Source organism: Parasteatoda tepidariorum, chromosome X1 (assembly GCF_043381705.1).
Source record: "Parasteatoda tepidariorum isolate YZ-2023 chromosome X1, CAS_Ptep_4.0, whole genome shotgun sequence".
NCBI classification, from domain to species: domain Eukaryota; kingdom Metazoa; phylum Arthropoda; class Arachnida; order Araneae; family Theridiidae; genus Parasteatoda; species Parasteatoda tepidariorum.
In genome coordinates this window covers 61,075,435-61,089,724 of record NC_092214.1, presented here as the reverse complement: position 1 = coordinate 61,089,724, position 14,290 = coordinate 61,075,435, and the positions used below count along the sequence as shown (strand labels likewise).

At 29.0% G+C, this 14,290-nt stretch overlaps 1 protein-coding gene across 1 annotated transcript in view; it reads left to right on the top strand.

Annotated features, from left to right (window-relative positions):
* The window catches only part of LOC107439276 (multiple epidermal growth factor-like domains protein 6), a 278,214-nt gene that overhangs the window by 153,715 nt on the left and 110,209 nt on the right, over positions 1-14,290 (top strand). The window contains exons 9-10 of the mRNA XM_071187265.1: positions 218-340; positions 3,533-3,655. Coding sequence (XP_071043366.1) covers positions 218-340; positions 3,533-3,655 — 246 coding nt within the window. The remainder of the gene's footprint in view (positions 1-217; positions 341-3,532; positions 3,656-14,290) is intronic.

Genomic DNA, 14,290 nt, shown 5'->3' with positions numbered 1-14,290 from the left:
GATCATCAGATAGAATAAATGCGCTTTTTTTCTAATTTCTGAAACCTCAAACACTGCCTAAATGTGCAAGTTATTACAGAAAAAAATTAAAAAATATTTATTACACATTTGATTTATATGTAATTATATTTATAAGAAAAACTATCATATTTGGATTGATATCTCGTGCTGAAAAATATATTTTGTTCAAGCATTGAGTTTAACAATTATTTTTCAGAAATTGATGCTTGTGCTCGAGAAAAAGGAGGTTGTTCACAAATTTGCCAAAGTGAGCATGGAAGAGCTATCTGCAGTTGTCATTCTGGCTATCAACTTGGAAGAGACAGAAGAACTTGCACAGGTAATTAATGTTTGCCATACTTAAGTTTACTCATCCATGAAAATAATTGTTAAAACTTTATTTTATGTCATCAAAAGAAAGATTAGAAAAAATTTAAATGTTTTAGTTTAGTCACAGTAGCTCAGATGACCCAGGTTAGAATGGCAGCGGTGAGTGGTTGATGCAAATTCTTCTTCCAGCTGTCATCAACCACAGCGCTGACTTAAAGTAACCACAGTGTTGACGTAAAACAATGTTTTCCAAAGTGTGGTACGCGTAACCCCAGGGGTACGGGAACAGTTCAGCATGGGTACGCGTTCTTATGCAAATATCTTACAACAAAAGAACATTTCAAAAAATTTTATTTCGAAGCAAAGCTCTCCTTAAAAATTTACAATTAAGTATTTTTCTATTGTCTATTTTTTGGTGAGTTAACAGTTAATAATTAGTATTGTCAAAAGCCAGTTGCTATTTTTAATTTTCGTGCAACTTTTTTTATAGTAAAAAATACATTAATTTTTTATTAGGGTACACAGCGTTACGAAAAATTTAGAAAGGGTACACAAAAGTCATAAGTTTGGGAAACACTGACGTAAAGTATCCTCAGTGGTAGACGGATCTAGGATTAGAATCTCTTTGCCGAGAGAGATTTTCACCGTTTCCCTCTCAATGTAAAGCAAAGGCGGGTTAGTTTCATCAAAAAGTCCTCCATGAAGGCTAGTTTGTCTCATTGCTTGTTCCAGGAGTTCCCTTGTCTTTTGAGTTAGATTCAAAAATTATAAGGCTGCGAATTGGAAAATTGATAATCGTAAACTCAGAATTGGGTCGGTTATAAACAAAATGAAATGCTTTAGTTGCAAATTTTGCATCAAAATTTTTTAGAGAACATTTTGGGAAAAAATGTTTCAATAAATAATTATTGCCAAATATTCTCTTTATAATCTTTTTATGAAAGCAAAAACCACAATAAAAATGGTAACGTTGCCATGAAGATAAAAAATATAAAAAAATCCATTTTTGAGCAACATTGCTTTACTATATTTGGTCATCAAATAAGAAAAATATCGATATAATAGCTTTTTATGGGGCTTTTTAAATAAAATTTTAGACTAATATCTTTAAACTGTTCTAAATTATCTAGACTATAAATTTTAGAATATGATCGTTTAGACAAAATAAAAGTAACGACTCAAATGCGCACTAACAGAAAGTTCATGATAAGAAATCACCCCACCAGTATAGAATGATATTTTCTGACTATGAGTAGCTATGCACTTCTAAATCCTTATTAATATCCTTTCATCCTCTTCAAGTTTGTAGTCTCTGTACTTAATCGTTCCTCCTACAAATGCAGAATTAAAAAGCAATATTAGGAAAAAAATTGTACTTTCACCTGCTTAATACATCGGCAATAAGTTATAATCCAAAATATGATTAATTAGCTTGAATTAATGTTCTTGCTTTTGCGTAGAGTTTAAAAAAAATCGAAAGTGTATTAAAGTTGTTGTGCCTGATTATAAGAGCAATAGCAATCAACTTTTCCATTTCAGCTTTAAAAAAAATTTGTTTTTTCTTTTGTGATACAAGCTTTATGATTTAATGCTTATTTTCTTACTTTATTATTCCTAATAAAATCTTTTGTTTCATCAAAAAATATAAATAATTCATTTATAAAAACCCTCTGAGATAGTGATTTTATCATGAAGTGAGAAGTAAATTTTGTATGAAATGTGTTAAATTTAGTACAACCTACTTTCATAATCGTTTCATTATTACTTTGAATACTTTGTACAAACGTTCCAGTGTACCGTAATACTATTCTTAGTTAGTATATATATTTTTTAATCCTTTTTCACGACATAAATCAAAAAAGAAAGTATATACCTTAGCGGTCACAAACTAATATTCCAGAGTAGAGGAAATGAATATTCTACCAAAATCTGTCGAATGAGGAAAGTTGGTTAAAAAACATACAAATCAGTTAGATTGTGTGATAAAATGTGATGGACCATCACATTTTATGGGATGGACTATCACATCACTGATGGTACTTCTAATAATCTCGTTTTTAGTTTTTCTCTGCGTTCTCCGGCAATCAAACAAGTTTTAATGCGAATAAAAAATATAAAAAATCTTGAACAAAGTGGCTTTGATCATTTTGTCCGTGTTTGTCTCCCCTCTTCTCAACTATCATTTGGAGTTCAGATACTGAGGAAGGTTCTTGTTTATAGATCCGAAACTATAGTATGTCCATTTCTGCTTTTTCATTTGTGCTAAAATGACGCTGTTTCTTCTATTTAACATGGTGCGTAGCGTTTTTAAAAAGTGCTTAAAGGTGCTTATTTTTGATTTTCGTTTTTTAAAAACCCTTAAGGGTGCTTTTTTCATTGGGTGTTTTTAAAAAGTGCTTAATTTTTCCTTTTCCAAAATGTGATTTTTTTCGTTACCATGTCGATTTTCGCCACGTATTATGCAATAGCGTGCTTTTCACATTCGATGTTTTCAAAATTCATTTTGGCGTCCATAGCGTATGAAAGCGCCAATCATTTTACACGTTTGATGAAATACTTGCGACTCCTTATATGCGTTTACTGACCTGGGTTCGGTGAGATTATTGCCTTCTCATGTGCAACTCTGCTGCATTTTGCAAGAAATTCTCAACTTCATTTTCCACCCTCTGAAATCGAAAAATCTCTCGATCATTATATAACGGCAAATTTAATCGGGAAGAAAGTTCTTTGTCAGAAACTGCTTATTTCATCATGATGAGGTAAAGTCTTTGAAAATTATTTTGCATTTTGTTAATGTATAGAGTGCTTAAAAATACTTTTTGAGTGCTTAAAGAGTACTTAAAAGGTGCTTATTTTTTGTTGAAAGATTTGGCTACGCACCCTGGTAAAGCGTAAATATACAAAAAAGAAAAAGGCTAATAAAATTAAGTGAAACGTACAAAATTTAAATAAGAAAACTAATAGCGTACAGTCGAATGAAACGTCAANGAGTGCAGCGCCACTAATTTGCATATTGCAATTTTACTCAGCTACTCTTAGTGGACAACATATGCAAATTTTGCACGGTTTGGCTTACTTTTGAAAGAGTTATCGCTATTTTTGTGATTTTTCCTTAATTTATGATAACCAGTGTATATTAAGGGTGGTAATTTAGAAACACTGTGAAATATCTAATAAAATATTTTTGATTAATTACTCTTAGAAATTGATGCTTGTGCTCGAGATAAAGGAGGTTGTTCACACTTGTGCCAAAACGTTAGAGGACGCCCTGTTTGCAGTTGCCTGCCTGGTTATCAACTTGGAAGAGATACTAAAACTTGTGAAGGTACTCTTATGAACATTTTTAGATGACATATAACAAAAAATAATTCTCTCTTATTTTTTAATTAGCATGATGTTTTCAATACAAATGTTTGCTTAATACTAATGCTTGCTTCTTTTGAATTAATGAAAGCTTTTCTAAGCCTGAAATTATAGAAAACTCCAAAACTAAAAAATAGCAATGCTATTGCACGGTGTTAATTTCCAAACTACGCACATGTTCAGAGTATTTTTATTAAAATTATTCAGGGTTTTTCGATATTTTTCATTACATATTTAATATAACTTTTGGAGAATTATTTCCTGTTCACAAAACTTGCTTTTGATTCTAAGCATAAATTTTTATAGGAGTTAGTTAACAAAATTATCTTACTTCGTAGCATCCTCTGAAGTATATGCATTTCATCTTGTAAAGAATGGATAGTTTTTTAAACAGATTTGATCAAATATTAGTTCAAAATTACCAATAACAATACGTACTTCATGACTGAGAAATATTTTTTTTACATCGAACTTAAGTTTTCAAAAATTGAAGAGAAAAATTATTTAATTGAAACATTTTTCTTCAAAATCATTGCTGTGTTGACACAGTACATGGAGAAAAGAATTCAAATGAAATCACCATACTGTATCATTAAGATAATTCTGGTAAAAAAAAAGATTTTAAAAAAAACTTAATTCTGGCAATAAAACCATTCATTCTGGTTTTAACCATTCGTATGGTAAAGGTATCAGTTAATATGGAAGGTTGCAGTTCGTATGACTTTACCGGAAATTCTGTTTTTCAAAATTTGTTCTTATTGCGACGCGTTAAGTAAAAAATACAAAACTGAAAAATAAATTTAAACGAATAAATGGTTTTTATGTCCTATTCTAGGGTGTCATGATTAAATTTCTATATTTTTAGAGCTTGTTGTTGAACAATATTTTATTGTTAATTTTACCAAGATTATTACACAAAAGCTTCTGTAAAATTACCGGGTTTTTTTCGCTGTTTCCAAAGAGCCAGAAACGCGGCAAATTTTATCATATTCCGGTAATTTTGGGCTTATTTTCTCAGTGTACTCTGAAACTTTAAGGTCAATTCTTAATAAAATAATTTTCAATATTATCTTATATTAAAATTGCTCACAAGTTACCCTTTTGTATTCCATATTTTTTTCTTTTTTTTTAGCTTGAGGTAGAAGGAGAAAAAAAAAATTCTGTTCATCAGTTTTTTTACACGTTTTTTTTCGTTTTATAAGCAAACAACGAAATTGACGATGACTGCACGGAAATAAAAAAAAAATCCATGATCAAATAATTAAAAAAAAATTAAATTACAACAACATGACAAACATGACACCATGAACAAAACAACATGTCAAAAGAACTATTAGTTTACTCCGCCCTCTGTTCCTTGCCCTTCTACCACGAAAAAATAATTAAGTTGTAATTATGTTGTTTTTATGCTGCAGACACTGCAAAAAATGATAAAATATAATTATAGAATAGAACATCAGACTTTTCTTAAATAAATAACACGCTGAATAATATTATTGCACTAATTTTTTTATATATATATAATTTTAAAATAGGTAATAATTTTAAAGTAGGTAATTCTAATTACAAAAATCAAAATATGAATGAAATTAGTAGAATTTGTAGAAGTTGTTTTTTCTCGAACAATTCTATTTATCTTAGTACAAAATTCGTTAGAATTTGTAAGTAATTTTTTACAATTTCTTAAGAAACGGAAGGTTGATGTAAAAATGTGAATGCAGAAACCGCATACTTAATTTATTTTTAAATTAATATAATCTACATTCAGAATAAACAAGCATTTTGATAATGCATTCAAATTTCAAATTTTTTATTTGTTTCTGCAGAAGATGAGTAATTGCTTTCAGAAATGTATAATTTACTTCCTTTGAAGTTGTTTTAATAGCTAATATGTAACTCATTAATTATTCAGCGAAACAATAATTTTTCTACCAATAAGTTACTGTATTTTTGATAAAATGTAAAATGATACTTTTCTTATTTGAATTAAGGAATAAATAATAAAATTGTCTTTTCTTGAGGTAATTGCAATTTTGCAAAAAGTATTCATGCAAGATATTTTATGTACTGTTTTGTTATTTACTGTTATGTTACTAAGAATACTCTTTTTTATTTTACATATAAAGCAGAAAAGAAAAACTTGTGTGTGCAAAAGGCTTTGGAATTTAATTTCGAATTAATGAGCTACCTGATTTTCTCTCTAAGGAAACTATATTATATTCTTTTTGTTTTTTATGAAAAAAACTATAATAAAAAATCTTTTAATTAGAAGTAAGAATTTATGATTCCTCTACATTTGAGTTAATTTCAAAGACCTTACTGTTTAAAATATAATGACATCATTAGCAGATTTTGAAACACAAGAAGCAAGGAATAGAAAAATATAATAGACTATTAGATAAATTTAAAAATTCTTTTTCTTAACACCAGTAAAAAAATAAATAATAAAATAAGACGTATTTGTAAAGAATTTCTTTATGTATTAAATTTTGCAGCTTTTACATAACAGTAACTAAAATAAAAAGTATAAATTTAAATATTTGATGTTAAAGCAAAGTTAGGAATTAAAATAGTCCAATTTAGTATTGAAGCAAAGCTTTTTTTTAAAAAAATGAGTTTATTTTATTTTTTTTCGAAACATATTTTAAGTATCATGAAATCCACATTTGCTATACGTTCTTAAGAATTATCTTCAAATATTTCAGACGAATTACTAACCATTGATCTTGATTTTCACTGCTAATTCTAATTTGATAGGGAAAATGCGATGAGCTGGTTTAAATATCTTTTCATTTTGTGTGCAGTTTGATATTATATTTGTTTTGTATAAACTACAAAAAAACATAATTTTGTATTAATTGTGTTTCATAAGGATCCGCTAATGTATATTTTTAATTCCTTGTCAAAAAAAAGTAAAAAAGTATATGGGGCACAAATTAATATTTATCAAGGGAAAAAATACCTCGAAATCTAATAAATCACTCCTGGGAAAAGCAGATATGAAAACAATACTACCTATTGATTTGCAGAGAAATACAGCATGAGTTAATGAGCGAAATTAAATATTTCTGAATTCAATCATGCAATCTAACTGGTTTTGTTGTTTTTCGTGCATATTTTTAACTATAGCTTAAACGAGAATGCTAAAGATATATTAAGGTCAGCCTTTATGAAACACGCAGTATACTTAATTAAAATTCGGAACTCTCTAGTTTCAGTTTTAATATTTTTCATTATACATTAAAAATTTTAAAGATATTAAAAATAAAGTTAAAATTTTACTATCAAAATAATTAAACCACTTGTTAGAACAGTTTAATCGGTTAAGTCTAGAAATCTTACTAGAATCGGTTCCCAGTGTGTTATAACTACAAATGTTATTAAAATTTGTTCTCAGCGTGCTATATCTATAAATCTTACTGAAATCTATTTTCAGCTTGCTAATCATTAAATGTTACTAAAAATCGGTTTCCAGAGTGTTATATCAATGAATCTTACATCATGCTGTTCCCAGCTTGTTCTATCTAATAATCTTACAACATTCTGTTCCCAACTTGTTGTATCGAAAAATCTTACTAAAATCAGTTCCCAGTGTATTTGTGACAGAAATTTTCTTCTCTACAGAGTTATACTTAGCGTAGAAAAGACGGTCACAAAACATGAGTTTCTGTTAAATAACGATTGTTGAATATTAAATTAGCACAATCGGAAAAAAAGACATGTTTAAAAATCGATTTCTCAGGAACTATTTAACCGATTTCGCTCAAATTTTGTATTTTACCATATAAAATTAAATACTTTAAAATGAGGCAAAAAACTGTATACCTTACAATTCAAAATTTTTTCAACTATTATTAAATAAAATGATAAATATTAATAAATATTTACTAAAATTTATTTTTTGCATTTAATAATCTTTGGATGAATGAATTTTATAATTGTAAGCAAAAATTTTCAGTTTACTTAAAAAGTTCTCGATATATGGCAAAATACACGAAAAATAAAATTAACATTTAGGGGTGCAAAATTCGTATCGCTCTCTTAACCAAACTATGGGGACCATATTTCCTGGATTGCGGCTAACCCCTATAAAACATATGTTTATTCAGAGAAAATACATTTTTGTGTCTGATTTCGTAACTTAAAATATCGTCTGCACTAATTAGCGTGTTTGAAGTTACCTCCTCAAACTATTACGATGGAGTCCTAGAACATGAAGATCCAATCATTTGATCAAAAGTTATTCTGGGTAGTCCTGTTTTCTTTTTCTTTTCCTATTTTTTGGCGGGCTGTACATTTATTTAATTCTTATCATTCCTTATTTTATTCTTGAACAATTATTTTTCAAAACTTTTCACATTTTTCTCAGAATGCAATTTATAAGTGTAATTCCCGTGAAAGTTAATAAAAGAAAATATAATTCGATATATTACTTTGAGAAACATTTTATGTGTATCAATGTATCAAATCTGAAGTACCTATTAAATTTATTAAAAAATATGTAAGCACTGGCATTTTTAACCTCCGCCATTTGATACCTTACTTTACTAATTTTTTTCAAAGGGGCGACAGTATAAGTCATTTTTTTTTAAGTTTCACATACATTTGTAAAAAATCTGACAAAAATACAAATAATGTACAGTCTTTATTTTTTTTTTTGCTAGTTTAAGTTATTGTATGAAAACTCATTTCGATTTCCATTTATTTCCAATTCGAAACTCATTTAGCTGGATTCATGCACAATTAAATATTAAAAAAATAAAATTTTGTTAAAATAAAAATGTATTTTTATAAGTTTACCCAACATAACATCTAGAAAATAAATATTTTTCGATTCAGTTCAAGAAATGTAAACTCCTTAAAAAACCTATTTCTATTTGTTTACATTCTCAGTGCCATTTAAATAAATTGTGAAATAATATCCGATCGGACAATTTTAAAGGTCAAAACTAATGAACATTTTTTTATGAAATATGTTGCTCGCAAAGTTAAACAAAGCGATATTTTTAAATACTGAAACATTCTTTATAATTAAATTAACCATTACCTTAAATAATTTATTTTGAGAGAGAAACTAAACTAAAAGTTTACGGAGAAAAATTATTATTTTCGTTGGAAGAAAGACTTACACACACGTTTCAATTTTTTTTTTTCATTTTCTTAAAAACTTTTTGGGTAATGCTTACAACGCAATTTATCAAGTACTTCTAGCTCGGTACGCTAATGGCTCTGGGATAGTTACAATCAATAACATACATAAAGATATAAGAGGAAAAAAAATGGAAATTAACTAGTTAGTTCGCGAACTATGAAAATTAATGGAGGCCTTAATGAGGCCGGAAACAATACTTGAACATTATGGGGATGGTTTTCACTGAAAATTTTCTTCCAGTGGAAAGAGTTTAATAGCAAGATTTTTTTCATAAGTGTTGCTATTTTTATCACTGATGTTATGAATGTGTAATAAACTGACAAAAACAAGAGATTCATTCATTAGAAACTTCATCTTGGGACGGGTAAAAAACTAAAATGATAACAAATCGTGTTTTTCTAATGAAATTTTATATCATGGATATTATGCTGTAAAAGTTATAAATATTGATTTCTATATTTGGCCATGATGAAGGAAAGATTTCGATTAATCGAAATGATTTTAACTGAAATATTTTATTTTAGGTTTTTACTGCAAAAAAATTATGTAACTATGCAGATAGAAAGGTTATTTTCTAAACATATGTAAAACAGTGGTTTTATAAAACGATACGGTTCGAAAATTTGTTTTTCTATTCCAACTTTGAATCTATACATTTCATTAGAAGGGGGGAAAACATTGTGTCTAATTAAATTGAGGTTAGTTTATTGTCTCGAATCCATACTACGCCAAACACTTGAGAAATTTGAAACAGTACGTGCTCAAAGTTTTAATAAAACAGTGCTGATAACTTTGTCTACTATGAAAGTAAAATTTAGAAAAAGTATAAGGAAACAAATAGAGATACTTAAGCATCTTAGTGTCACAGATCCTGTATTTATCAGAAGAAAAGAAATCGTTACCGGGGGAACGAATATACAAAAAAGTAGGAATACAGGAGATGGTATTTTGAAAGTAAGATAACTTAGATATTATTTAGGACATATGATGAATTAGAGAGTTTTTCAGATTCAGGATATAACAGATAGTATTTCAGTAATATGATATATACATTAGTTAGTATGTTTGTTAAAGGATACATTAGGTACTATTTTGGATAATATATTATTTTATAATGATTTTTTTTCACAGAATTTATTACCAGTTATGATGGCTACTTGTTTATCAATGAGAGAAATTTATTTTTATGTAAGCTAAAGTTTTTTTCCGCTCTTTTAATAAAAATTAGTACGTAAAAAAAGTTTCGTTTAATGACAATTATTCTGTTGTATGTATCTGAAAAATAACAAAGTGATTAATTTTTTTAAGGAAAATTCGCCATATTGGCTTTAAGGAATGGATTTCAAGATAACAATGAAGTAAGAACGTATTAAAATATTAATTAAAGAGCTGATGACATGACTCTATATATGTTGGTTCATAGGATATTTCTAATCCAGTAATTATAGAAAAAAAGATGTTTCTTTTGAAAAACTAATAAGCAAGATTTTTGTCACAGAAAACTTTGCTATGTCATTATAAACAATAACTGAAAGCTTCCCTACTTTCCCCCATGCGTTTCACCGTATTTAGAGGGGAAAGAGGGGTTATTTGTAGGTGTATGTTTTACGCTTAATTGAATGAACCAATCACGAGGCGATCGGACCAATAGCTTAGAAGTTATAAATGTTTCAGGTGCAAGCTGTACCTGTATCAATTTATGCATTTGACATCGCTATCTAAACAAGTGAGGTATCGTTTCCTATGTATTTCTTACGCATAACCGAATAACACTATGCGCGAGTCAATAGAATGAATAGTTCAGACGTTACAGGAGTTTTTATGTATAAAAATTACATCTTATAACATATACACACTTCACATTTCAAACTAGGCATTATCTGAGTATTTAAAGCATNGTCTTTCCGGCGTCATTCAGATAATTTTACTCCCTGACGTATAATCGACAAGATTGAGAGAGATCCATAAATAACAGATTTTGCCAAAGAGTTCAACGTTAACCACGGTGATGTTTCAAGGCTTTGGAAATCATTTCAAACAATCTGGAATGTGTAGCAGACATCATGGGAAGGTCTTGTTTCATGTTCGAAGCCTGAAGAAGACAAGTACATAGTGCTAAGGGCAAAAAGGCTCCTGCGCAGAACAGTCAGTCAGGTAGCAAATTAGAGTCATGCTGCTACTGCCAAGCGACTCTTTCGAAAAAATGCAGCCAAACGCTTGCAAGCTGGAGGACTATACTCCCGCCGATCTGCTGTGTCAATACCATTGTCCAAACGTCACTGTATTGCCCATTTGCAATGGCTTCTGCAGCATCGCAGATGGACTGAAGAGCTTGCGTGCTATTCTCAGATGAGGACTGATTCAATCTTTCGTCTGATTGTCGACTCCAAATGATCTAGCGTGAGATTGGTGCTGAGTTCAGTTGAGCAAACATGCAGAAAAAGGACCGATATCCTTCGTACATCTCTAGGATATCTTCGTAGTGTCATGGTAAGGGCTGGCATTATGATTAATGGTCCTACGTCTCTCCACATGCTTCCATCTGGGACTATGACTGACCAATGATACATTAATGTTATTCTGCTGCCTCATGTTCGTGTATTCCATGGTGTTGTCGGGGATAAACTTGTTTTTATGGACAACAAATGTCTTCGAACAGTCTATGTCGAGGAGTGTGTACAAAGCGAGGATATTCAACGCCTCGTATGGTCAGCACGTTCTCCAGATATAAATCACAGTGAAAATGTGTGGAATGCTTTGGGAAGGGGTGTTGCTGGTCGAGAATGTCTTACAATAAATAAGGACACCCTCATCCTTGCATTGACTGAGAAATTGGACAAATTGCTCTAACATTTACTTAATACTGTTATACAAAGCATGCCCCGATGTTTGGAAATTTGGATCACACATTTACATCTTACTCCAGGTTACCTACAAATGGTATTCACATTTTTTTTCATTTTCACGTTTTCAGTACAAAACGGCTACTTTGTTCCTTGAACACATTTTAAACCATCTGGGTCTCAGAGCACAGTAAATTATCTTTCATTAATGTCCTAACATTTTGGTTTTCTTTCATTTAACTTGGTAGTTAGTTACGCTTAATTTTTATGTGCTATTAAGCCATTTGTGGTCAGTACTTATTAAATATCCAACGGTGTGCAATATATATATATATATATATTGAATATTTAAAAAAAAGGCAGATAGTTTCTCAAAGTTCAAAACATATCATAAATACCTTAGAAATTATAAAAAATGCTTTTATATCATAATAAATATCGAAAATAAAGTAAAAGGGTAGATAAAAAAAATTTTTAATGTGGATACAGATTGTGACAACCGGAAAGAATAATTGTGGTTTCCACCTTCACGTAAAGCTTCTCTCAACAAAATTAGAGGACAAAATTGAAAAGTATTATCGGTATTATGTATAATCTGAAGATTAAAAAGCAGTTATTAAGTATGCAGTTTTGGGAAAGTTAAGTTTCTTTCATTTTCACAATTTTTACTGTACTATTTTTATTCTTCCATATCATGTATTATCTCTCTGACTCGATGTTCAATGCGCAAAACATTGCTCGCAAAGCAATGGTAATTTAAAATTCAACTCCCAGTGAATTAAGGCATTCAAATACTGGGACTCTTCGCCAACGCCAAAGGCTTAACTATTAAAAATTGCAAACGAGGACAGCCAAATATTTAAAGCAATTTTCAAAAATCTATTATAGATTTTAGAACTTTCATTAAAATTCAATATCTTAATTTTTCATAATTTTCATTAGTAAGGATTGTTTCAGCATTTATATTGATACATTTTAAATGCCCATTTTCTTTATCAGTTATCGAAATTAAAACAGCAATAAATTATCAAAAATGTTTATAATTGAAAAATATCTCTCTTTTAATTCAATTTTAATAGAATAACTTTTCAATTTGATGAAATATCGCTAAATTGCATTTCAAGAGTAAAGCAGTTGGAAAAAAAATCAATTTTACCTAAAACTCCATCATATATTTTAAAAGCATTTCAATAAATGTTTGCATTCATTCATTTTGTGAATTTCTTCATTCGATACTAACATTTTAACATGAAAGTAATGATTTATGTATGGGGATTTGATGATATTTCGCTTGACTGAGTTGTTGTAAGTGCATCTTAGCTGTCAGCAAGAAATGCATTGCTGAATGCGTTGTCGACGCAACAAGACATGGGATGAAATAATTTACCGTGTTTTTGGGATCGTTCCAAAAATGTTAGCAGACTTGGAGTGCTTTTACTTCCTAAACTCTTTTATTTTTTTTGGTCTGATCGTGGTACAGTTCAAATCTGTTGGGCTCTTGATGGACATTAAAGTATACCATTTGAAAGTTTCTTCTTTTAACACCAAGATCTAACTAACGACTAAGATTTATTTTAGTTAACATTTAGTTTAAAAATAAATATTAAATGGAGCTTTTAATTACCGATATCCGAAATTTACAAATCACCGTTATTCTAAATCTTTATCTTTAATTCTAGAACTTTTTTGGATCACTGCCCACTTTCACAAAGAAAACGTTTTTAACGCCTTAGTTTTCCCTTTTTAAGTTACATTATACTTTTCTGTTTATATTGTTAATGGATTGAAAATATAATAGCCAATACATCCAAACTAGAGACTGTTATTTTTGATATTGTAACTGTAATATTATCTGTACTTATTCCTTTCAAACTTTTCGATTAAAAAAAGATTCAAATTTATTTCAATAATTTCACGCGAAAGTATTGAATAATATAACCTCATTTTCACCACAAAACTGGTCAAACATCTGTTGCTTGTTAAATTAATTTTAACTACACTGTAAAAAATTCCGAATCAAATTACGGTACAAAATATCGGAACTTTGGGTATATCATCCTTAAAATCCATTTATACCGGAAAATATTATACCGCAATTTTTATGGTAATATCAGATTTTTTGTTGCGTAACATGTTCCGGTAAAAATGGATTTTATAATATTTTTATCTGAAATATTTCACTGTGTAGGTTTGTGGAGTGGGAGGCTTTGGTTCTTCTAAAATTTTTAGATCCTAGGTTAAAATAAGAAAATAGATTTTCAAATTTACGAAAATTATTTCGCCTAATGTTATTTGTTCACAAACGTTGTAATTAAATGAATATTATGAGAATAAATTTAATTATAACTTAACAAATACTTTATTCAACATGATTGAACTATTTAAAAAAACTCAGAAAATTATTTAAACTTTTGAAAAATTGATATTAATAAGTAAATAAGTAAGTTACCTTTTGATTCATTAATTCGAAAAGCAAATTTGCTTAGCTAAGGTTAAAACAAACAAACAATTTTAATAGTTTCCCTATTCATGAATACTCCCTTAACAATCTTCATGTAACAAGGTTTATTTATATATATATATATATATATATATATATATA